We start from the raw sequence: 27,040 nt of genomic DNA on the forward strand, positions 1-27,040 counted from the left end.
CATTTCATGTCTTAGTAGCAGATAAAACTACAGAAGCTTATGAAGTTTGTGTAAAATTCAGAGGTTCAGAAAACTTGTATGTAACTGCTTTAAAAGAGCTTACCGAGGAGCCTTCTCAACTGCTGGTCTTGACTCAGAACAGTGAAGAATTTTGGAAAGAGGCATGTAAATAAATCTGTTTGAAAAGTAAGAAGCGTAGAAGGTTGATCTGGGTGATAAGAGAGTACAACACTTAACAACCCTTAGTGATGATGCTTACTTTCATTTACATTTGGAAAAAATTTTGATTATGAAATAAGAAAGAGAAAACCAAAATAGCACACATCCAGTGACTTAAAAAATAGTTATGGAATAGATGTGTTTCTAATCAAATTCTACAGGGTTCTGTTCTCACTGCTATGGTATTGAGTATTTTTGTCAATTAAGACATCATTTAAATTAACATATGCAATTTTTTCAGATGATAAAAACATTGGGGAACTGGCAATTGGTGAACTCATGCCACAACACAGGAAGAAATGCAATTCCTTATATATTTTCATGCTGCCAGTGTAAAGACTAATAACTCAGCATGTAAATATGCTTGCAAAATGGGAAACTTATTCTTGTTCCCTGTAAGGAATGTGAGGATCATAGTGCACGTTACAGAGTCAGAAGTTCCCTCGCTGATGATGTGCTCAAGGGATCTAGCATAGTCTTTAGAGGTATAATCAAAAGAAACTTGGTAGAACATGGGAAATTATACTACCTCAGCAAATTTTGGGTTTTACTTGGTAGAACATGGGAAGTTCTTGGCAAATTTTGGGTTTTTTTCTACGTCTGTGGCAATGCTGCTGGAAAACAGAGTACAGTCATGGCATTCAAATTCATAACAATGTTGATAAAATGGACATTGCTCCAGGACATGCTATGAGAATCATGATTGGAGGAGGACACAGTCTATTCTGTTTAAAAAATGAAAGTATGGACATTGGCCATAAGCTTCTAATATGGGACCATGGATAACAGAAGTTCTTTTATTTTACACATCAAAAGACTGTTCTCCCTCTTAAAATGGTACTATCCCATAGAATCATAGAAAAGTTTGCATTGGAAGGGAGATTTAAAGTCTTCTCTCCTCCAGGCTGAACAACCCCAAATTTTACTATAAATCCATAAGCAACTTGCATGTTATTTCTTTACAATTTATTAGTAAAAGCTACTACAGTGTTGGTGTGTTAATAACTTATATTACGGTGACTGGATTTTAAATGCAATTTTTAAAAGCACTTTTTCATTAATTCAGTAGTATGAAATTATGTTCCTCTTGTCTATAGGGCTTCTTTTTGAATTTTCGTAAGATGTTTCCCTAAATAATGTCTGATATTTAAAATGTAAGGGGGAAAAAATCTAAATAACTAAAGGTGAAAAGTTGTATTTTTTATACTAAACAAGAAACAGCAGACTTGTTGAATGATGTGATCTATTTATATTACTTCACTGTTGTTTTCCTTTTTTTTAAAGTGATATTTAAAAAATTATGTATTTCAGAGCTGGTAGTCTAGTTCAGCAAGGCTAACTTCTACCAATACTTAAGAAAAATATACCTCAAAAGTAACTGCAATATACTAGCATCTCTTTTAGTAGCAAAATTGCCAAGTAAACTTAAACGCCTGAAGGGAATTCTAATTAATTAAGATTTCTGTCCTAATGACAGAATATAATAGTTTACAGGTCTCCTAAAAGTAAACCTAGTAAATCAGTAATATCCACCAGCTTATGTCAGTGTTCTTTACACTGCAGACCAGAAGCTGTGGGCAAATATTTGGTTACTAAGTCTATCACCTGCAAGAATTTAATGTTATGATAGTGCCTGGAGGAATCCAGAAGATTGAATTGCACTCAAAGTGTAGTGTGGGAGCTGGGTTTTCCTGTTAGCTATTTTATAGGCCTCCACTTCCCGCTATGCAATCGAGTACAAATTTAGCATAGTTACGTATAAAATGGTTGAAACTGCCCTACAGTCTTGCTGTAATTTGTTCTCTGTTCTAAGAAACTACAAGTGAAAATTAGACCAGTGTGTATTATTGACTGGCTTAGGATGGGTAGCTCTCCTTCACTACTGATGATTAGGTATGCACACACCTTTACAATGTTGATAAATAATACCAAATTGTGAAAATACTATGTTTTATCAGTAAATCACAGTGTACCTTAAGAGAAAATTTTTCTCCGGTGTCTCCCTTTTAAATGGAAAACTAAGGCAGATGAGTGTGTTTATGGTCACTGAGAACTTTATGAAAATGGTGGCTTGCTGTTCTGCTATGTACTTTCCATAAAGTATTTGGAGCTGTTTGAGAGAGGAATCCTACATACTGATAGATTATTATTTTTTTAATTTATTACAAAGTGTGGCCCCTTTTCATTCCTGAAGATCTTCATTTTTTCGGTAACTGCCTGTGTTGCTCCTCTCTAGCTACTGTGTAGCTTGTATCTGTTTCTTCATGTCACCTCTCCTGTCAGGTTTGACCTATTGATATACTTTACTTGCTGTCAGCTTTTCCTCCAGAAACGAATTTAGGTGAAAATAAAGTAACTTGACCTGGACTCCAGTTCATTTCTGTGAGAAAATAGAGCTATTTTAAGACTCAAATTTTTTGCAGATCTATTGAACATTTACAATACAGTAGCTAGTTTTATTTATCTTAACAGCTCATTCAGAAAAATGAGGTATATTCAGTTTTATGACTGTGTTGATGGAAAACTGGTAACTCTACATGAAAGACCTTTTTGGAAATAATCTCAGAAATAAATATATTATTCCTATAAAAAGAGCAGCTGCCAGGGTAGAACTGTCAATTGTTTCCTTAGATTTACTTTGCAAATTCGTGTAGGTTTCCATATAAAATTTTTCTTTTTGTTTGTTATCCTGTATGTATGGACAAGACTGTGTGGAGGTGTGCTGGAAGAACTCTCAAAAATGCTCACTGACTTTGAAGAACTATTTATTCCAAATTCCTGCTTTCTTTTATTATATATTATCAGTCTACTTACTCTGCCCAAATTCACTTACAGTAGTGCTTGATCGGCATATCTTTAAATGCCTGTAAAAAAAAGACTTTATTCTCCACTTGATTTTTTTTTTTTTCCTTCATTGATGATTCTTGAAAATGATGTTATCTTACTTCTCTATGTTCATTCCAACTTCCTGTAGCCAGAAGGGGGATAAAAACCTATGCCTATTGTTACTTTACAGCAGATTTCTAAAACCTCATCTGAGTATCTGAACAGATCTTGTCTTTCATTTCAGCATAAAGATTCCTGACATGAATATTTCCCCATCTTCTATCTATAGCTCTCACCTCAGTATTCTCGTTTTACTGAACATCCCTTATTGGCACTTTTCTTTTTTTGTGTAGGATTCCATTACAGCACAACATTGGTCAGAGTTGGGGAAAAATGCAGAGATTAGCAGATGGTCAAGATTAAACCCTTTTTATCTCTGTAATTATTAAGAGTGTAAAATGATCTGCCACACAGAGATTGTTGAATATCGAACTTATGAAGCAGTATCATTTGCAAAAAGACCGGAAAACAAATGAGCCTTGACAGACTCTACAGTTATTTTTTTAAATTTTATTTTTTTTAAAAAAGAACCCATCTAGATTAATTAAGGAGGTCAGTTGCTATTTAGGTCACATACCATTCACATAAATTACCTTTCCATGGTATTTCTCAGGGACTGAGAAATTTCTCACACTGACTTGAATTTAAAAAAGAATTTGTTGCCAACCAACCACAGAAATAGGGTATGTGATAGCATGCATATGTTAGCTTATTGTGGAACACTGCAAGTTTGAAAGAGGGGTTAACTGCTTTAAGTCATGGCTGGAAAAATCATTAATTTCTTAGTTCTCAGTGTCAATATTCTTAAATAAAGCTGAATGCTCTGTCAGCCATGAAAAAGACTAAGAAGTGAAAAATTAACTGCGTTAACCTAAGATGTACATGTTATGCAAACTGTGCCTAGGAGTACGTTGTTTTAGAGTGTGTCTTTCATTAATACAGCACTAAAGTAAGGGCTGCAACACTTTTCAAATTAAAATGCAACCTATGTGGCATAAGACCAGTGGCCAATGAAACAGATGGGAGTTCTTTTGTTCAATTGGTAGGTATTGTATCATACTGATTATGCCACGTTCAATTTGCAGTGGGATTAAGTGCCAGAGGTAGTCTGCTGTGTTGTTTTTTTCCCAGATAAAATTCCAGTTTAGTTACTGAATTTAAGTTTCATGTTGAAAATAGAAAGACTTTATATAAGTTGTTGTTGGCCTTTTTTTAAATTCAAAATGTACTTCAAGGACAGCATGGTTTAATACATACTCAAAGTGTCTTAATAAGTTGCCGCAGGATGACAACATAAAAATATCTAGGTTTTTTGTTTGAGTTTTTTTGTTTGGTTGTTTGGGTTTTTTTAATAATGATGTGGCTTTTTGCCTGCTAGGTACAATTAAAGGCAGTAAAGTAATGGGTGAAGTGTTACTCAGAGGTTTTGTTTACCTGTCTGGTTCATTGGGAAGTAGAGACAACTTAATGTTGTGTAGATTTTTATGCTCATAACAATAAAATATTCTAAATAAGTCTTTCCAGACTTTACTAACAAATGTGAGACACAAAGGCTACCCTAGTTTCATTTGTAATTCATTTCACTGAGAAGTTATGTTATCTTTCTGTGTCTGGTTATATGAGAGGACTTGTATGTAACCTGTTAAAGAGTAAACTTCCAGTTACAATCTGTATGCACAGGTATGCATATATGAATGCTACGTACACACATGCACACACACATATATGTATAGTATGAGTTTATGTAACGTAACAGAGTATGTTGTGTGTGTCTATATGTACAAAGATGCAGTTAACAAATACTAAAAAAAAAATAGTACCCCATAGTGGAAATGAGCAAAGACAAGTATTATAGTTTAAGCTGTTCCTGTTGCAGTTAATGAAATTATTAACTACTTACTAGTTACAATCATTTAGTAATGTAAGAAAGATGCAAGAGTTCACTTTATGTCAATAATATATGTAACAATTAGAGATCTATATCTAGTGTATGCACTTTTAGTGTCAAGTCTTTGGCCTAAAAGTCTTTTCCAAAGTATGTTTGAAAACACACACACCCCAAAAATTTGAGTCTATAGTAGTGATCAAAGGGTGGGAATTCCAAGACTGTACTTGATTAGCTTGCCATAAAGACTTCACTTCAGCAAGTTGAGATATCTCTTAATTTTATCATTTCCCTTTTCACCACCTTAAAACTCAGCATTTTCAAAAATTCTATTCCCTCCTGCCACACTGATTTTAAAAAAAAAAAGTGTATATCTATTTAAAGCTTATTCATAGCCACTATCTATATCATAAATCACAGAATACTGAATTGTTGAGGTTAGACAGGACCTGTGGGGATCACCAAGTTCAACCTCTCTGCTCAGAGTAGGTTCAGCCAGAGCAGATTGCTCAGGACACTGTCCAGTCAGGGTTTGAATATCTCCAAGGATGGAGACTCCACGACCTCTCTGGGCAATGTGCTTCAGTGTTTACTATTCTCACAGTAAAATTTTTTTTTCCTTTATGTTTAAATAGATTTTCCTTTATTTCAATTTGTATCAATTACCTCTTGTCCTTTCACTGGGTACCACTGCATAGAGTCTGGCTCTGTCTTCTTTGTACTTTCCTGTCACATATTTATATAAATTGATGATTCTGCTGAAGACTTTTTTTCTTGGACACACTGATGCCAATAAATTGAAAAAAAAGTCTGCTTTTCTTGAAGTGGATGTAAATTTCATGTTTCAAAACCAGCAGACATATTGATGCAACAATTGGGAAGATCTCCTAAAATAGTTCATGTTATTATGGTATAAGATTCTGTATCTTTGCCATTTAGTGACAGCTATAAATACATTCAGAGTGTCAACCTTATACATCAAATAAGATCATACATCATCTCTTCTGTCTTGTCAGTGACATTAGAGAATAAATACAATGTTCATGGTGTAATACTAAAAGGTGGGAAAGCAATAATATGTAGAAAAAAACTTCATTTTTTAACCTGAAGATGTTTTATTTTACTGTGAGGAATACAGCTCTAGGAAAAGTAAAGTTACTGCACTAACAAAAATGGATTTATATTATTTTCATACAGGGAAATAGCACGTATCTCAAAAACAAATGAGTAAACATTAAGTATGGATTTTTAAATTAAAATGCATCTGTGTTTTCATCTTTTCATGCTGTTTCACCTGCTCTGCTCATCTGTTCTTACACTGTTTAATTTGATTTTACAGTATGTTCCTCCAGACCTTTGCATCTGTAATTTTGTCCTTGAACAGTCCCTCTCTGTCAGAGCCCTTCAAGAAATGCTGGCCAACACAGGGGATAATGCTAGTGAAGGGGTAAGTAAATTGACATCAAAGATAATAAATTTCTGAATATGGATTGTTCTCATTTCTTTCCTTGCTCCAGGATTTTCTAGGAGCGGGGCCTCATGTCATAGATTCTTCCGTTTTCTTGTTTTCCTGGGACATTATTGTTCCAGTATTATAATCATATTAATTTCTCTTTAGTGTTAAGGAACAGGTGCAGTTAGTCTTTTGAAATATTTACAAAAACCAGAAGCATCATCTTCAGAGATCATTTATTACTATCCGTCCAGAATTGGATACTGAAAAAGGAATACGAGTACCCTTGCATTGAGTCTGGCTTTTATGAACCTGAGGAGAGTATGTGAGAGGTTTTTTCTGAAATGTAAATCATTGCCATAAAGCATTATTGTATTATAGTGCTATTTATTCATGGTGAAAGCAAAATAATTTTCTCATTATGTAAATATTCTATCTCATTCCACTGAGCTAAGAAAGTACTTCAGGTATTTAGATTTAATTGTATTTATCCTTGCATGAAATTAACAGCTAGAAATTAAGTCCTATCAATGAAACAAAGTGACAAATTTAAATCTATTTTAATTCAGATATAAAAATATGATATTTTTCTTTCTAGTTGTGTAACTAAACTGTTTCAGTATAATTTCAAGTTATTTAATCTGTGGTAACAAGCAAGAACTGTTAGTTATTTCCAAATTCTCTTCTTTGGGTTTCTTAATCTTTTACTATATTAGCACAAGCATACTTACTAGAATGCTGACAGTATAGTGTAAAGTGACTTTGCAGTAAAGTGAAATGTTGTAACTATGCTTGTATGCCATATTACTAAAGTTTCAATTGAGTTATCACTTCAAATCTAAGATAAACTTAGAATGACTGAAAGAGGACTTCCACACTCAAGCAATAAGGATGCCAAAAAACCCCCGTGCACTTTATTATACATTATTTATTATTTAGAAAGTTATTTAAGAACTGTATTTTTTGTAGAACTTCTAAGCTCTTTGTTTGGCAAAAGGTGATGGTGTTATATTTTGGACAATCATGTTTCATATTTAATGATTGCCTAAATATACCTGAAACAAGAAGACTGTAAAGTAAATGTTCTTTTAAATGGAAACAAAGGTCTGTGTGTGTGTGTGTGTGAGCAATTTCAAGCAATTACGTGAGAAGTTAGATATTCTTAAATTTCTATACTTCTTATCAGGATCCTGGTGTTAGACCTTTTATTATTACTGAAGACTTACCAGGTGCAAATGTTATGATCTGGACTGAGAGAAAAAAATGAAGTATAAAGTAGCCCACCATAGTATAACGAGTATTAACATTTATCATGATATCCATAATTCTGCAAAATTTGGAGATCACTTTCCTAAAAAAGTGCTTCATACAGTCTAGGATCAAGGATCTAAAAAAAAAAAAATCTTAGTGTCGGTGGATAACACAATAAATTGAGAATTTAATTTCTTGGCCATATGATTTATGTAAGTTTGAATAGGCTTGTTGTTTTTAACTAACTAGGGAATAAGATGGTAGATGCATAAAAAGGCTGAGAGAGGCAGACTTGAAAACCTTTAAAACTTGTTGGCTGTTGTTCTGTAGGTAGCCTTCTTGTTAAGATTCTTCCACTGGAATTTATTTTCTTCTGGTCACCAAAAGGAGCTCAAAATATTCATGTTAAATTCTGTAAAGGAGGCATATCAGGCCTCTCCCTGATCTTGTAATAAATTTCCATATTCAAAATTAATAACTGTGCTTGGTTGAAATTATGGATGCAGTTGCTTTAATAAATCTGTTAAATGCTTAAGATGACATTAATCCTAGCAAGCAGGTATCGTTAGTATGTGCTTTAACTATTCTTGGCAATAGGTGCATTTTTCCTCTTTCAGTTTTCAGTCTGTGTATGTGTATATATACTTCTTTTTTTTTTTTTTAATGCCTCTGAGAAGTTTATAAGAAAGGTAAGTCATATCTTATTTAATTTAAAATATTTTCTTGAAAATGCTGTGTTTTTACTTAATTATAATAAAATTAGGTCACAATAATAGTATTTGACGAAGAAAAACATTTGTTCCCTTGGCAGATATTTGGCTGTAGCTACTTCATTATTATGATTTTTGCCCAGCGTATACATTTCATAATTTGCTTGAATATTTGCACTTATTACTTGAACTGTAGTAGCTCTTCATGTTGTTACATAATGCTAATCGTAGTCCATGCAGTGCAGTGGAATTCTGACCTTCTCTGTCGTGTTCTGTAGGCAGCTCAAGGGGGTGGTCACAGAACCCTGCTGTATGGCCATGCTATACTACTTCGACATTCGTTTAGTGAAATGGTAAGTGAAAGAGCGCTTGCACAGAATGAGTAACATGAAACTCGGGTAAACATCTTTTCATCAAAATAAAAAAATACGTAAATTTGGAAGAATGTTCTTTCTAAGTTCTCTTCTGCACTAGATAAAAAATTTTAATAGCTTGTGTTGTCTCAATACAATGGAAGTGGCCTTGATATTTTAAATTCAGGTTCTTCAATCCATTTCACTCAAATGTAGCTAAAAAGCTCCTTTATCCATTGATTATTTCTGTGTCCTTAAGGAATCCATTTTAATAAGTCCATTAGCAAGTTGTTACTATCACATATTAATTTGTTGTGATATGTGTTAGTTTTTCCATCATATTTTGTAAAATAAGGTGTTCCTTCTAACATCCCATAGTTCCCAGAGACTATGCCCATAAATCATCAGGCTACCTTGTATAAACATTTTTTTCACTACATTGTACAATTGGAAAATTTTAACTGTTCTGGATTTTTGACTTCTTAGCGCCCATGCAAATATACCTATAAGAGGTTGGAGAAATGAGAAGTGAAGAAAGCATCTTCTTTCCTTTTTCCTGTACTAGAAGACTCTGCACTAGTCTTTAAACTGTTACTTATGTTTATGAATGATACAAATTGTAGTTGCCTTGATATACCAGAGTTGCAAGTATGATTACTGCCTTTTGCTATGTTTTCATGAAGCAAACTTACTCCAGTAACACTGTAATAAGATGTTTGCCTGTTCCTATCTGATGAACTACGTGAAACTTGGGAAGGTAGGAGGTAAATTGCACGGAGAAACACATGCTGAAGTGGAAAAGGATTTTGATGTTTTAAAGTCAGGAAGAGCTGACTTTATTTATTTATTATTTATATTATAATTTTTATATTATTATACAAATAATACCATGCTTCACCAATTTAAAAAAATTAAGCACAGGCTGATGGTAAGATGGAGTTACGCAAATGTATTAATTTGGCGTGTGTGTTAATGGATGCTGTTGGTTTTTTTGTTTTCAATACCTTCCCTGTTTTGCAGTATTTGACATGTTTAACGTCATCAAGATCCCAGACGGATAAACTTGCATTTGATGTGGGACTACGAGAAAATGCAGCAGGTATAGCAAGTTATTTTTGAAGGAAAACGTGTCGCACATTTCTGTTTTTAGAAGAGGCTTTGAGATTAATGGCACTGAAGCTTATGAATGTCATGTTTATGTGTTCCTTTAGAAATAAAATGACTGAAAGTAAATGATGACTGTCAATACTGATGACTTTCAGTAAATTAACCGACTTTGCATAAGAATGTGAGAGTGCCTTGCAATTAAATTGAGTTACCACAACTGCAATAACGTTAGTGATAATGGTCAAAGTAAAAAATTTCTGTTGAATAAAATAGATTTGATGCATTTGTTTTCTATTTGTATTTCTATTTATGGTTTGGCACTTTCAATAGAATTAGAGTATGGAGAAGGCATATATCGATGCATTCACAATATATATTGTAACCATGCAACAAAAGAAATATGCAATTTAGAGTGCAGGAAAACAGAAAAAAGTAATGAGCACATTGCTAAAAGAGCTGAATTAAAATAAAAGCATAAAAGGGAGCAAAATAATAATGTGACAGGGTGGAAGAGATATGACACAAAAAAATAAAAGACAGAATAGCTTTAAAATCTAACTAATAGATTTCCAAGACTACTGCCAGTAACTGCTGCTGACAGAAATGTAGTTTAAAAAAAAAAAAAAAAAAAATTGAGTTTCCATGAAATCACATATAAATTATGAGATGCTACTGGAAGCTATGTTAAATGAATTTAAAAGCAACTCAGCCAGAGCGCCACAAACAGGTTTATGTGCTGCTGTATACACAGTGTTAATGGTTGCTGAAAGTAGTTAGTACTCATCAGGAAGTAACAGGTGACTCTGAAGTACCCAGGCCCAGACATACACCTTGAAGGGAAAAATCTAAGTACCTGTATACACACCTCATTAATGTGGAGCTTCAAATAAAGAAATGTCAATTGTATTAATATAATCCTGTGCTTTCTGTTGTTTTTTTCCTTATTTTGGAATTAAATTAAAATCAAAATATACTAATTGATGATGGGGAGGCACTGCCAATGTAGGTGTTAAAATGTTTGTGGACCATGACCTTTGAAACCTCCTGTTCATGTGACTCGATTATCTGCATAACCTTCTGTTTTGAATGACTGAAGTCTGTGTTTTAGTTGTTCGTAGACATACAGAAGATGTTCTCAGACAGATATTAGTAGCCTGTTACTTGATTATATCTTTGGTTGCTGCCTTAGGTGGAGACAGTTTTCATTAGGAATGTTGATAAAAGAAATTTTTGTGTTCTATCTCTGCAAATAGTTTCAGTGAAATCTGTCTTTATAATTTCATAGTTTTTTCAGAGTTATTGTGAATGTGTCTGCTTGTGCCCATGAGGTTTTGTTAAGAGATGTCAATAGTTGTCTCACATTGGTATTTGCTTAACTGTACATATACAAAAAGACGCTTGTACACATAGGTAAGATACAAAAATAATACATAATAGGAATGCTTAGTTGTGTTTCTGCACAGAGGATTTTGATAACTACTGCATGCTTGTAAACCTCATAAACTGAACACCATAATATCACTTCCCCTTGCCCTACTCCTCCACCCATGAACTTGTCCTGTTGAATCAATTTCAGCTGCAGGAAGTATTCTTTATGTAGCAGGTATTAAGTGAAAAGCCACTGGATATTTAAAATTATCTTTTTAAAGATTTAGCACTATACACTTTTACTTTTAGGGATGTAACTTTCATTTATTGTCTCCTTATTATTGTCTCCGTAACCTTCAAATTTTGTTTAATGAGGTTTTACATGAAATTTCTTAGTTCATCAAACAGGTTTTTGTGCTTTGTCTTATGCTACCCTTTTTGCCTTTGTTTAATTTACTCCCACTTTGCATGGTCTGGTGAGAAAGCTGTATTTAACTCGTTCTCTTCAGGGTATTAACTACACCCTGAAGGGTGTGAAATTGTGGAATGAATTAGGTAGTCTTCTCAGAATTCGAGGCGGGGGGCCTTGTGTGCAAAGTAATCTGGAATTTTATATTTAATGTGTAGGAAATATTCTGTGGTTGTTACCCTTAGGCTTGGCTATCCTGTAGTCATGTGGTCTGTTGCGCTAATGCAACTGCTCCCAGAACTGATATTTGTAGTGTAGCAATATTGTGAAGTTATGGACTATTTGATTCAAAATTCTATATTCTACAATATAAATGTAGCTTAAAGTGGAAATGATACAGAAGATTGTGAATTAAATATGAACATGAAGCCAAAGAAGACACAAAAGGTGATAACTAAGACTGAAGTAGCTGTCAGCAATTTACTGGTACTGAGAGCCTTGAAGGGAGGGCAGCTCTGAGCAGTGTTTTGTAAATGGTCAGTTTCTTTAAAAGAAAGCCTGAAAAGAGAAATATCAGCTTCGGTGATGATAAAAGAGTGGTTGACAAAAAGTTTCAAGGAAAAAGAAAAAAATTCAAATGGATTGAAAAGAGGAATGAGGTGAGTTTATAAGGTGGATGTCTTATAAGACACAACTCTTCAATATGTTATTTCAATGTTGTATAAATATATCCTTAAATTTCTTGGGAGTTGTCTGTTTTGTATACCCTTAATAAGTATCTCTGTCCTTTTAGGTGAGGCATGCTGGTGGACAATACACCCTGCTTCCAAACAAAGGTCAGAAGGAGAGAAGGTTCGAATAGGTGATGATCTTATCCTGGTCAGTGTGTCCTCCGAAAGATACCTGGTACGTTTGTTTAGCAAGTGGACACATGGTGGAAAAATACAAAGTGCTGTCAGGAGTTGGGGAAAATGGTTGAGATTCCTATGAATGAAAGTTTTTCTAATCTATGAAATAATGCCTGGGTGTAATGCACTTTTTTTTTTTCCTCAGTGAAAGGTTTTTCCCCCACCGAACAGGCCTGTTTCCATACCTTTATCCTGAGTTGTACTTCAGCATTCTCCATCTTGGGAAGTTTTTATTTCTGTAACTGTGGAATATTTCTAAGCTAGAATCTGCTGATTAGATTTAGAAAGGAGTTCATTTTAAAAGCAAGTGACTACTAATTTTTGAAGAATATTTGTGTATTTACTTTATTATGTACTTCTATTTTGTTGAGAAATTAATATACTAAATATTTTTAAGTGTGTAAATTTCACTGTGTCTTGTTACTGTTTGTCTTATTTCAGCATCTCTCCATGGCTAATGGAAGTACTCAGGTGGATGCCTCCTTTATGCAGACGCTATGGAATGTACATCCTACATGCTCAGGAAGCAATATTACAGAAGGTTTGTCATTTTATGTATTTAGAAATGCATATACTTTAGATGACTTTGTATTGCTTTTCATAGAGAGTGAAAATGAAAAAACCTCACCCTCATAACATCAAACCAAAGGGCTTAATAAAGAAAATGAGCATAGGAGAGAAGAATAATGGAAGGGAAAAGAAGGAAGTACAGATCCATCAGCTGGATTAACTGAAAAAAAGCTAAATAAGTGTTGCAACTTTAGAATAGCAAAGCATAAAAAGCTGCATGAGAAGTGAAAACTGAGAGGGCAACAGATGAGTTAATTGTCTTCATTTTAATTTTGGGGAGTAGGAGCTGCAGAATAACTAAAGCTAGTAAACTTAGATTTTGTTTCGGATTTTCAATCACTCTGTGACAGATAACAGAAGAGAGATAAAGGTACATGCAGAATGGAAAGCAGGTTTCTCATAGTTCCTATTTCAGTCTCTTAGTTGTGTTTTTTAAGGAAATTTGCTCAATATCCTTTCTGGATCTCACAGCCATGCTTCTTATTGTCTCTCTGTAATAGTCAGTGAAAATGAGCTCTCTAGATGTATCCTCTTAATCAGCCTTAAATGCCACGCCGCAGGGTCAGGATTTCTTTCTAGGTACTTGACTGCACTTTACAACCATGGTTGAGAAGCATCACCTTATTCTGTTTGAGAGATGTCTTGTTCTGTAATGAAAGGCTCATCCACTCAATATTTCTCCTTATTTCAATGCCATGCTCTGTCATTATCACTGTCATAACAAACATTGTACTTTACCTCTGCTGTTCTCTGTTTGAAGTATCAGCCCTCCTGTTATACACCTCCACATTCATGAATAGCAAACGTCTTTAAGTCAGGATCATTTTGTATCGCTTGGCCTTAGAACTAATCACTTATGGTATAATAATATACAGGTTCATAAGATAAAATGGAGCTATAAGGGACCTGAAAGTGACATTGCATTTTCCTGGAATCGGCTATACTGATTCTTCATAGAAGAATCTACTTCATAGAAGTAGACTACCCTGATGCTGAAGACTTAACAGTCACTAAGCTTACCTGAACTATGGCTGGGTCCTTCTAACCCCAGGTGGTTTAAATTGGCATCCCACAGTGCTTCTGTGCACTGGCCCATAAGAAACTTGTCTTGGAGTGTTTGTACATTTTCATTTTAAGAGCGTGTGGGATATGGATTTTCCTTGTAATACTTTCTGATTTGCTTTCTGTTGCAAGAAGTGTATTATGCTGGAGCCGTATATTTATAAATGGCTGTCTGGTCCCCAGCCATCATGGGTCCTAAATAGAATAGAGGTTAACTCTGGAAAAGTCCCCATGTTCCCAGGTTTCACAGGTAAGAGAAAACTAAGCAAAGAGAAAAGCCATCCTACAGTAAATGAAAAACGTAACATATGACAAACATAATGAGCTATACAGAGACATCATGGAAGATCAATGGTATATTTGAGACTCCTGTAACAGCAGGGATTTGGCAGCTAAATTTCCGAACTGCTTACAGAATCACAGAGTGCTTGAGCTTGGACCTGGTCCAGTCCCCGGCTCAAGTAGGGCCACCTATAACAGGTTGCCCAGGACTATGTCTAGACAGCTTTTGAATATCTCCAAGGAGGGAGACTCCACAACTTCTCTGGGCAACCTGTGCCAGTGCTCAGGCACCCTCACAGTGAAAAAGTGTTTCCTGATGTTCAGATGGACCCTTCTGTGTTTCAGTATGTGCCCATTGCCTCTGGTCTTGTCACTAGGCACCACTGATGAGACCCTGATTCTGTCCTCTACATTGGTGAGATCCCCCTCCAGAGCCTTCTCTTTTCTAGGTCAAGCAGTCACAGTTCTCTCAGTCTTTCCTCATGTGTGAGATGCATGAGTTTTTTAATCATCTTAGTGGCCATTTGCAGTATTTGGAACCCTTATACTGTGTAGCTCAGAACTGGACACAAAATCTGAAATTGCATAATAAAAAAAAAAAAAAGATAAGGTGGGATAAGCAGAGAAGTAGGTTTTTTGTGTGTCTTTTTTTCCCAACTGCTTACACTTAGGTTTAGCTGTATATACACTTCTCAGAATGGCTTATATGAGGGATGATCAAAAGGGGGTTGATACGTCCAGTCTTAGCAGTGTAGCTCAAGTTGAATGGACAGACTGAGAAAGTGGGATTTCCTGAGTCTAAAACTGGACTAGAAGTCGGACAACATACTTTTTGTGATGTTTGAAGTACTTTTGACAGAACATAGATATCAGGAAAGTGTATTTTTTTCGCATTCTTTCTTTGCTTTGACTTTTTTATTAACTGGCAACAGGATAATTGCTAGTTACCATTTCCCTAATTTACAAATTTATATGGAATTGGCCACACAGTATGAAAGTTTCCTTCCACCCTTCCTCTTTTATGTGTGTTTGTTCTTTTAAAAGGCATTAATTTCACTTACAAGGTCAGAACAGTTTGGACTGAGTGTCTGATGAATCATGCTCCTCCTACACCATTTTTTTCTTTTTTTCTGTGAGGCAAAGTGCCTGGTTTTGACCTATAGTCTTTGTGTTAAATGGGTTGGAAAGTTAGATTCCATTAAACTTAATCTTCAGAACTGCTAAGTGTTTTTCTGTCCTCTGTCTCCTGCTGCTACTGTGCAGTTTTGATTTTGACACAAATCATAAATGTCAGAACAAACTGATGAACTCACCAAATTATTTTCTATTGAGAACATTTAAATTGCATTAAAGGGGAGGAAACTATGGTACTATATGTTTGATTTGGCTTTTACCTAAAGCATTCAATTTTCAAAACAGTAATTGTTGGAGAAGCTTTTCTTTTCCTTTTCTGTCCCAGAATCCTAATTTGGTTTTTAAATGTTAAGAGATCACTTTCTCTTTGTCTTAATTTTCAGAAATATTTTTAACTGAAAAAGATTCTAAAAAGAATATGTTGTCACACTAAATTTGTTTTTCGTTTATAATTTCAGTTATGAGTGAAAATTTGTAAAACAGATTTCACCTAGGTCTTTTGAATTTTATAGTATTTTTTGAGGGCATTATTTTCATATTGTCAATATTTAAGCTAATGAGTAAATGTGCTTCTTCTGTAGGATATCTTCTTGGTGGGCATGTAGTACGTTTTTTCCATGGCCATGATGAGTGTTTGACAATTCCATCTACAGATCAGAATGGTTCACAGCACAAGTAAGTGATGATGCATTTTTATGCATTTCCTTCTCACAAAAAGGAAATAGATTGTTCATTGTCAGTTGAATTTGAGGTTAGATAGGATAAACACTCTTTACAGCAATCTTTAATTATGCAGTAACATTGTTAGAAGAAGTTGAAACCTCCTAAGCAGAAAATCAGTCATGAGCTGAAATTTGAGTAGTTGATTTCCACTGAGATTTCAGCCTGTTATTTGTCTTTAATGTGTACTACTATAAGCAGAGATACGCAAGCGTTAGCAGGGAAGATGGTAATTTGAAAAAAAGAAGCCCTAAAAAGATCTTTGGAAGTTCAGCCTCTACAATGACTTTCATATTTTATCTATTTTGCACCTTTTTGCAAGTTCTTGCTCTCTCAAATTTGATTAATATGTTAAGATAATTAAATCATATTAGCTAGACTAAGTCACTTTTGTTTTAAACGTAAATCTACAGTTCTTATATATGATGTTGATTTGTTATTTGAATTTATCTTTGCATTTTGCTGATAATCAAAAGCACAGCAAGCTAATAATTTTGATACACAAAAACCCCAGCATTAAAAATCATATTCAACAAATAAGATCTCCATACCCGTTGTAGCAAATAAGTTATGCTGTAGGTAACACAATACCACAAGTAACATTCCGTTATGTCGAGTAAACTTTTTAGCTCTAATTTTTCCATTTTTACATTTCTATGCAGTAGAAATGTCTTCAAAGCCTAAAGAAAACCCAAACTGAATGTCAGAAAACTTCACCTGTTGGTGAATTTTTTTATTACTGTTCCCTTCATATGTGTATAGAAAAAAAAAAGATACAGAGTTTGCACTGAGTGTGAAGATGTGCACACCTAGTATAAAAATAACTAGCGAAAGTATTAAGGTTAGGATTCCTTGTGTGGAACAGATGTCATATTCAGGTTGTTTTTGTAAACAACCAGTCTTAATAAGGTTAGAATAGGTGTCAAGCCTTTTCAGTATGCTCAGAAATGCTGTACTTTCCTGTTGCTGTTACTTAACTAGAAGTCAGATATAGGTAAAACCAAAAATAATTGTGGAGTCCTATTGCCCTGTATGTTGTTGTTCATAATGTATGTTTGGTGTGTATTGTTACTGCCTGAACCTCTGCTTCCATTTTCTTATAACTATGTAAATAAAAGGGTAAAATAAAAAAAAAAATTATTTTTCTGAACAAAATCTATGTATTTATATTCCTAAAATAGGAGAACAATGTGAATGCTATATTGAACATTTTCAAATGTGATACAGTGTGCTAAGATTGATGATTTGGAGTTGTCCTATCTTTTGGATTTGTGAGCTGTGTAATAGACACAAGGCCAAGGTTGTACTGTGTCATAGTTGTAGGAGTCATGTTTACATTATACACAACAAAATGAATATATGAAAAAAAACCAAATAGCAATAGGAACAGAAGAAAGAGGTGTAGAAAATGGTTGTGTTTATTTCCATCTCTTTGTTTAATCAGTTTCATGCATTCCATTAGGACTATTAAATAAGCTAAGTTAGACAAGAGTGATAATGTCTCTTTTCATAAAACAGACATAAAATTTTCTGAAGGTTTCTATAGAGAATGCTTCTTTACAACTCACAGAGTGAGTGTTCTCTGCCAAGAATCTTAAGGTCTTTTATTACAGGTCAAGTGAAAATACAGGGGATTGACTTATTGAACATCAAAAAGACAGGCTTGGCAAAAACTCAGAATGGATGGATGGAATCAAGGAGAAGATGAAGAAATTGTTATGTGGATGCTGTTGTGAAAAAGCAGCAATTCTCTTTTACTTGCAGTTTTGTTACCGAAAGAGCAGGTCACTAATGCTAGTACAGTGTTGCATATAGAAAAAGCTGGAAAAGGGTAGTATAGGAATTAAAGTAGTATAGGAATTTAAGAAGTATAAAAACTGAACAGAGACATATCTGTGGTATTCATTCAGTGAAGGAGTGGTTGAGTTGGGCCAAGGAGAAATGAAGGAGGTCAAAGAGAATGGAAATGAATTACTAGTTTTGAGCTTAGCTCATTCAAGTCTGCCAAAAGTAACATCAGTAAGGTGAATGGGACCAAAGAGAATCAAGGATGAAAATGGAAAAGAAAAACTCTAGACAGTAATTGTTTATTCAGCATATTAATAGAATCATAGAAAGCCCAGGTTGGAAGGGACCTCAAAAGATTGTATTCATAGAGTCTGGAAATGAAGATTAATTGATTGTACATTTTTTGTTGTCATTTTGTATTTTGAGTCTAAAGTATTAAAACCATCATTATGGAAGGCAAGATATGTAGGAAATGCTACTATCTTTACTAGGAGGAATATATATTCTTGCTGTTGGGGTGCACTATCATTTCTAAATTTTTGAAATCACATGTGTGTTCTTAAATGTGACTCCTAAATAATGTACAGCTGTAGATCTACAAGTCCATCATCTTATAAAGATACTGGACACAAATGGTTTGTCACACTCCAGTATACTTCATGTTAATATATAGATTTTTCCTGGAGTGTATTTGTTGTCCCAAATATGGGTACTTCCACCCAGTGTGCAGAGTGCTGAAAAACACATAGAGCCGAGATACTTGCTTTTATTCCAGATCTGCACAGTTGGGTGCTAGGTGGTAGGTCCACAAAGCTAGCACCTCAGCTAACAGGCAGAAAATATTTATGCACTTTGAGCAACAGTTATCAGTGTTTTTTAAAAGTTGGCTCCATTACCTTTGTTCCCCTTGGTTCTCACAAGCCTCGTCTCCACTTAAAGCCACAGCGTCCTTCTCTTTTTCTAGGCATGCTCAGTGAGGAAGGGGCTTTTGTGAGGAGGGGGCTTTCCCTGCCCAGGGACAGGTTTCTATTATGCATATTATATGATAATTAGATGTTAATTAGGATAGTTCACTGAAAGTTGAGTAGCTGTGTTTCTTTTGTGATTATCTTGTTCCTTCCCTCAAGGTTGCGCCTTGTAACTGCTCACAGAGGCTAAACAATACCCCCAGCTTCATTCCTTGCATGCCTTCAACATATTGATGTATATTAAGAAGCAGATGCATTAAAACCTTAGGTGTTCTTAGTAGAAGAAAAATTGTAGAAACACTTGCTCAGATAAGAAAAACACAACTTTCGTTTCACAAGTTGAGGTCATTTCACAGGTCCCATAGTTGCACGAGAAGAATGCTAAACAGGTTCTATGTATCCTGAGTTTCAGATCAAGACCTTTCCTATAATCCGTTGTGTTTCCTATATCCATTATATATTAGGAAGGTTATACAGATTCTGGTGCTTAGGTGACAAGACAGGAATGACTACTGAAAGCTGAAAAACTATCTACATGTATTCCTGTGAACATGACTAATCCACCATAGTTTGTTTGTATTTGATTATTGAATAGCATGTTAGTTTCCGCACTGAAACATGTCACTAACCCCCAGCCAGTAATTCAAGAAAACTAGATTATGTTAAAGGCTGAGCCCCTCAACTTCCTGTTTTTTATTTCTCTGAGTTTCCCAAAATTAATATATATTTTTATCTATATTATCTGTTTTGTAAGGATTACACTACAAAATTTTTGTTTTATCACCACCATTTTTGTCTTTTAACAAGAACGTTCAAAGTAATTCTGGGAGTGAAGTCTCTGATGTTGTATTCATGCAGATAATTATTAATGCATGCAAATGTGTATACTTGTTTTAATATTGTGTTTATATGTATTTCAGAGCACTAGTAATTTATATTAATCTCTTGGGAATTACATATGAATGACATATTTTTATGACTGATGAAGTAACAACAAAAGTTTCTCAGACACTTTGAAGGCAAAGTATTTTACAACTCCTGAGAGAGAATAGCGTAATGGAAGTAGCCTGTCTCACCTGGAACACTCAGATTGTGTATCGTGCTCTCACTGATGACTAGGAATCTTCTGTCCAAACAACTCCATCTCCCTATCCAGCTGGGGAGAAGTGAGTCCTACACAGTTTTCAGAGGAGTAAGTTACAAAAACTATACAGCAGAAATAAACACAAGAGGGTGATTTTCTGAATCTTTTCTCTAGGAAAGTACTTTATGAAACCGGAGGAGCTGGTGTTCGAGCAAGGTCTTTGTGGAGAGTAGAACCCCTTCGAATAAGGTACTGATATTTTTTGAACTTTTCTGTTAGCAACTCTTGTTAACAGCAATTCAATTGTTACAGACCCTTAAGGCAGAACATGACTAATATATTTGTCCTGCTATATATGTTAGTATGTTCATTGTCAATAATGAAAAGTAATCTACCATGATACAATCATAGGAAGAATGTCAGTATTTTAAGAATACTTTTTTTTTTTGTCTGTGTCCCGTATCAAAAGCAGTGTTGCTTATAAGATACATGTGCTTGAGACATTGCTTCTGTCCAAAAGTAAAATGCTTTCCTAGTTTTCATCTGGAATTTTAGAAGCATCAGTGGAAATCAGAACAGTAATATCCATCATGATTGTCTTTTTTTTTTTTTTTTTTTTTTTTTTGTAAACTTCGTCTCCCTCCTAGGTGATTAGTTATCTGTTAACTTGTTGCAAGTGACATTTCAATTTATACCATAAGGGTATACATGTTTTAGCTTTAATGGCCTTCTGAACTCTATGTTTGTTTTACTCCTGGTGTGTTTGTGATTGCAAATGTGTGCCCTCATAACTAACAGAGGTGTAGGACAATTCTCTGGAATGCTGAGACCTCACTTAGGTTTATTTTGTTTGTTTAGGCAGTCAGCTGAAATACAGTAGTTAATTTAGACTTCAGTATATTTTTCAGAAACATGGAGGATTTTTTTATGGATACTGTATGTCATACCATAATAAAACAGAGAGAGGGTATAGAAACAAGAAAATCAAAGCTATACTCCTTTCCAGGGTTCCCTTTGCAAATGCGTTAACAGTTTTGCATCTGTTTTAATGCAAATATTGAAATCAAAAGCAAAAAGGAATATATAAAGCACATTCTATTTTCTGAGCATCCTTCACAGCCTGAAACAGAAATACTAGTTTTGCTTACTTCATAATTATTTTTTTTTATGTCTCATATATTTAGCTGGAGTGGAAGTAATGTCAGATGGGGACAGCCTTTCCGTCTTCGACATATTACAACGGGAAAGTACTTGGCTCTGAATGAAGATGAAGGACTTGCAATGTTAGACAGAGAAAAGTCAGACACAGCATCTACTGCCTTTTGTTTTAGAGCATCAAAGGTAAATAACATCCATGGAAATTTGTCTTCAATGCAGAGCACTCAAATACTAGATCTGAGTTGGTTCAATGACTTTATAAATTATTTGTAATTTCTAAATTGGAGCAATTGACAGGGATTATGCTTTTAAATACAAAGGTAAGCAACCTGAGTCGAGAGTAACAAAGGTTTCCTTGAGGAGAAATAATGAATAATGATGAATAAATTTTAGAGTGGACTAAACTGTTCGGGTTAAAAAAACAAGATTGAAAATTAATGCAACGCAAGATACAGCATTTTAATATGAATGCTTTATTCAATAGAGTATCATTTTAATTGGACAAAATCTCATTAGAATGTTACTTATTCCAGCTCTGTCATAATTGAATTCAATTGAATTCAGTTCAGTTGGGCAGAATTCTGCCCTTTCTATTCTTCGTGCAGTGTGCTGATAGGTGAATTGCAAGGAAAATGTAGTCAGTGATTTCTAAACCATATGTTTTCAAATTGTGCTCGTCAGTGAGCTGCTAATTGCATGTTCCTAGCTTTTTCATCGTTTCCAGCTGAGAGAAACAGTACAAGTGAGAGAGAATGAATTACGATTATGGAGGTAGGTGAAATTAATAACTTTTTTCCAGAAAGTGCAAGGTTTTTACACCAAAGATGATGAAAAGTTCTTCTGTGCTTTCATGATGCTATTTACAAATAGTTGCCATAGCTGCTACAATAGAATTTTTTATTAAGTATGAGAAGTTAAATGTTCCATGTAACTCTGAATGCTGTATGGTCCTTGAAGTGCAGTGAAAAAGAATCTATAAAATTAGATATGTACTAGATAAAAATGTAGCATTCAGAGTCTTGACAGATGCTAGACTTTTTTAGTATAATAAAGCAAATACTTCTTTTTACCGTGTTTAAAATAACAATGTCTGTTTCATTAATGTGACTGTATATGTTATGCTGAGTATTTTTATTTTAACTAATCAAAATAATTGAAAACCTGTCTGGAAATTTCCTTAGATTGTTAGATGCTCACCAAATAGTTTTTGGTTCTTTCTTCAGTGTAAAGGCTGTGCAGTGTAGATTGTACATATGACATTGTGCAGGGGCATTTATTACAGCAATAATTTTTTTCCATTTTTGGAAAATCATGGCACCCTGGTAAGGATGGTGAGTATGCCAGAAATGCCGCAATTGCTGGTTTAACATTTTGTACGTAACATACTCAGTACATAACTGGACACTGGCTGTCCTGCAGTTTCTTAATATTTTAACCTGTGCATATGAATATTTAAATTTTAAGTATATAAATTTTATTTTTATGTATGCATACTCATAAAATAATTTTGGTAACATTGAATAATCATACCCTATTTTCTTACTCTTTATGTTGAGGTGTGCCTCAAAGACACATTAGTGAAATTTGCTATAATCCCCAAAATGACTAAGGTGAAGTACAATAGTAATTAGTTATGCAGAAGTCAATAATGACTGTGTAATGCATTCATCCCTTCTACTGTGTTTGTACATAATACGGTTGCTAATGTACATTTTTATATGAAATACACGTTCAGTGTCTCATCATCCTAGGATTTGTGCTGTCCTGTACAGAAGAGATTATTTTTCTGTCTCAGTAGGTTATAAATGGGTTGATGGTTGTACATGGTGATCATAAAGGTCCTTTCCAACCTTAATGTTTCTGTGATTCTGTAAATTTGGTTTTGCGTGTGCCAAGAATAAGAATAGTTGTTTATTGTCTGGGCAGGTGAGAGCTGCACTGGCCCATGGGTAGAGACATTAGTGTTTCCAAAGACGAGGGGAACAAGCAGTGATAACTCTTCGTGAAGAAAGAATGGTGAGGGTTTGGAAGCAAATAAACCCCAGATTGATCTGGACAGTAAGAAGAAAAGGACTCTTAAAGCCAAGCGCTGATTGCATACAGATTGAGGGGGGGAAAAAAGAACTGTAGAAATAATAGTTAGCTTACGTATATGCAAGTGTGATTATCTTAATTTCTGCACATGTTTTTTAAACCTTTGTTTTCTCCTGTTAATTTTATCCATGAAGAAATTTTTTCACTTGTCTGGACCTTAATATGGCACAAATTATGGGAAATTCCAAGGTAACTGTTTAATACCTTCCTATCCAGCTGTGTACACATCCTTAAAAATAGGGTGCTGGAATACCTGGCTGTATTACAGCACTCCTGTCCTTTTGAATCATAGAGTAATTCTGATTGGAAGGGACCTTGGGAAGTCATCTAGCCCAGCCTTCTGCTCCAGGTGGGGTCAACAATGAATTCAGACCAGATTGCTCAGAATATACATTAATGTAGAGTATCCAAAGCAAAATAAAACATTTCTCCACTGAGGTGTTTTTTCCAGTTTGGAAGCCAGCAAAAGGGGTTTTGTGGAAAGAAAATATTATCTTTGCCAGCAGGCAGAGCTATGTGGAGTATACCAAATCCCCAAGGCTTCCCAGGAGCCTCTAACACATGCCTTAAAGTCTTATTTTTCCAACAGTTGTTATAGAGACCCTCTTGTTGAAAAAGCACACCTTCATCCTCAGTATTGTTACATACCATTTCAGCAGTCTTGTGTGTTCCTTGCTTTTCAAAACGTGTGATTGCATTCATTTACTTTCAAAGTTTTGTTTCCTTTTGCTGGCTAATGCTGAAAATCAAAACACGTATTTTAAATTATAAAATTCAAATTAGAGTTTTCCTTAATATGCGTTCTTACATAAATAATAATAGAAAGGAGCTTTTAGAAAAGTGACACAATGTGCTAAAGAACATTGTGGTGCTGATTTCAATGAAAATAGCATGTACAATATATGTCTTTTTGCTACAAATTATTGCAGATTAAGCTTACAAGCATCAGAAATTGATGGAAACCCCCCCAAATTATGCCTTTTGTTGGGTTTAATATGCGCTTACTTTTGACAAAGTTTTAAAATGTCAGCCTTTATATTTTAAGGCAACAGTTCTGTAATGCCTTGTGACCACAGAGACAGTTTCCCTACAGCAGATGGAATCCTGTTTTGAAATGGGGTGTTCTCATTCCAGCACAGTACTTGGCTCACTATGCTCTGCTGAGCAGAAAGAACCTTGATTCTGTTTATAAATTTATTTGAGAATAAACACAGTAAAGAACAAGAGTATATTTAAAAATCTTTGTTTATTTTAAAATTATTGTAGCCCAGAATTAATATTTGAGATTTCGTATTTTATTTTCATGACGGTTTATACAATTGACAATGAAGTTGTTATTGGTGTAGTCTGACTAAGTAACATTCTGACACATTCAAAAGTCACAGATGAGTCATGCAGAAGGATTTGATATCATTTTAATATTACTGCCAGCATGTAGCTATGTTAGGGGCTCAACATGGCATTAGAATGTCGTAATAGTTTAGTAGTAATCATAAAGTTTAATTTGTTTTTGGAATAAGATGGTAGGTATTACAGAGTCCTCTACCTACAATTGTCTCTAAAAGTTCAAGTATTTACTTGTAAGTTCATATTCTACAATCATCTTTCCCCAGTAAGCACTGCATTTTAAATACAGTATCAAGCTATTTTTTTCTATTTATTTTACATTGGAGGAGAAAGTAGAAGGTAAAATTAAAATCACCTTTTTTTTTTTCTTGCCTACTGGGGTGTAGAAATGTATCGAGCGAATTATACAGAGTACAGTAAGCCCATTAGCAAGATAGGTAAGCTCAATGTATCTGTCTTCTGTGCTTAGATTTGTAGACCATTTATCTTTTTCTTTTGTTAAAGTGGGGTGGCCTATGGCAGTACTTTCAATGCAGTAACAGTGTGCAACACCAAAAGATACAGTTTTAATTAGCTCACATAGGTTAGATTTAATAAGAATTCAGCAGTCAGATTGTCTTACCATTCTTAGGGGTACATAAACAAGCCCTTAAGATACCAGGAGTTTTTTCCCTATTGTGTTTTTACAAGAAGAATGTTGAAACATCATTGTAAAGACAGTTGAGTTTATTTGTCCTGTTCACACTGCCATTCGTTACCTTGTTTCTATCACGTAGGAATCTGTATTCTATGAATTCTCTCATTTTCTAAATCTTGCCCTTCTTCTAGCATATTAAATATCTTCTGAAAATTGCATCTTTGACAGCTTTGCTCTCAAATTCCTTTGTTCATTCCTTCTTTCTTTTTTGTTACTGTTATTTTTCCTTTGCCATGTTCCAGACCCATGATGTGATTTGTTTTCTTCAACTTTATTAATTCATAGCCTGAGGGAGTTAAACTGAGAATAAGTTGTGAAAAGAGGGTTTTGAAGGAGAATATGTTTGGATATTTTGCTGCTAAGATATGTACAAGTATCTAGATGAGAGAATTTTTTTTTCCTCTTCTCCCCCAATAATCTTTATCTGAATATACTTTTCAGCTGTTAGAAAATACACCCTGTCTTTGCACACTGCTATCAAATGACTTGGCTGAAATCCTAGAGAAACTGGGCAGAGCACAAAGAGCAAAACATCATGAACAGGAATTTATGCTGTGTTGCTTAAAGTGAGAACAGCCTTCAGCCTCCCAAAATACCTTATTTCTGAAATTTGAAAGATCTTGGGTTTTCTTTATGTTTAGCGTCATCAAAAAGGATCAGTATTGATCAACTTTTTTAAAACGGTAACTTAAGTAGGATCACTTGTGATCATGGTGTGATTTCTTTCACTGAAATTTTCATTGATGCTTGATTCTTGATGCAGATGTAATATTTGAGAAAAATATTTTAAGCTTCAGGGTACTACATAAAGCCAAATAATTAATTGCTGACAGTTAATGAATTTGTGCTATTTTATTGTATTTTTCATTTAATGGCCTCACCTTAAATGTATATTGAAAGAATTCATCTTTATCTCTACATGATAGTGCAGTCCGCATAAATATGATGTGACATGATTTCCCCATAGTCTTGGTATTGTTTGTAATGGTATCCCCAAAGAATGTCTTGTAATTTCATTCTACTTATCTTGGTATTATAGAGCTGTTTCAACTAAAATTATTCTTGAAAAGTGACAGCTAAATGCCACATAAGTTAAAGTAGATTAGCATCGTTAGAACTTCCCTTTACTCCTCAAATGTTGAACATTGAGTAAACTGAAATAAAATGAGAAAACCTGCTACACATATAATAATTTAAGCTGTGTATCAATGTCTAATAAATTTTGTTTACTTAGCAGCAAATGAGCAACTGTCTATACTTAAGGTGAAGTCCATCAGCATTTGAAATCATAGAAAAATTATATAATTACTTAAGAGTTTTTTGTTTAATTGCACACATGCATAAATAATTTGCTATTACAGAATTTGCTGCATAATTCTGTTCTTACTGCTGAATTCAATTTTGAAAGGAGAACTATTTTATTTTAAAGAAAAAGAGAGTTGCTTTTGTGCTGCAGACTTAAAATCTTCTGGTTATGAATGAAGACTAATGGGATTAAGAAACAGGTTGGTTTTAAAAATTGTACTAGGTGTTCCAGCTGAGCATTGAGCAATGTCTTTAAAAGAGATTTGAAAGAATCCAGTTCCT

The 27,040-nt window shown here is 34.3% G+C and overlaps 1 protein-coding gene across 1 annotated transcript in view; it reads left to right on the top strand.

Moving 5' to 3' along the window:
• The window catches only part of RYR3 (ryanodine receptor 3), a gene marked incomplete at both ends in the record, with an annotated part of 240,011 nt that overhangs the window by 53,687 nt on the left and 159,284 nt on the right, over positions 1 to 27,040 (top strand). Inside the window, 8 exons of the mRNA XM_082000511.1 lie at positions 6,330 to 6,437; positions 8,683 to 8,757; positions 9,778 to 9,856; positions 12,435 to 12,547; positions 12,991 to 13,090; positions 16,179 to 16,272; positions 20,332 to 20,406; positions 21,342 to 21,498. Of these exons, the coding sequence (XP_081856637.1) occupies positions 6,330 to 6,437; positions 8,683 to 8,757; positions 9,778 to 9,856; positions 12,435 to 12,547; positions 12,991 to 13,090; positions 16,179 to 16,272; positions 20,332 to 20,406; positions 21,342 to 21,498 (801 nt within the window). The remainder of the gene's footprint in view (positions 1 to 6,329; positions 6,438 to 8,682; positions 8,758 to 9,777; positions 9,857 to 12,434; positions 12,548 to 12,990; positions 13,091 to 16,178; positions 16,273 to 20,331; positions 20,407 to 21,341; positions 21,499 to 27,040) is intronic.

This window comes from Phaethon aethereus (genome assembly GCF_964289735.1).
Source record: "Phaethon aethereus genome assembly, chromosome: 5".
NCBI classification, from domain to species: Eukaryota; Metazoa; Chordata; class Aves; order Phaethontiformes; family Phaethontidae; genus Phaethon; species Phaethon aethereus.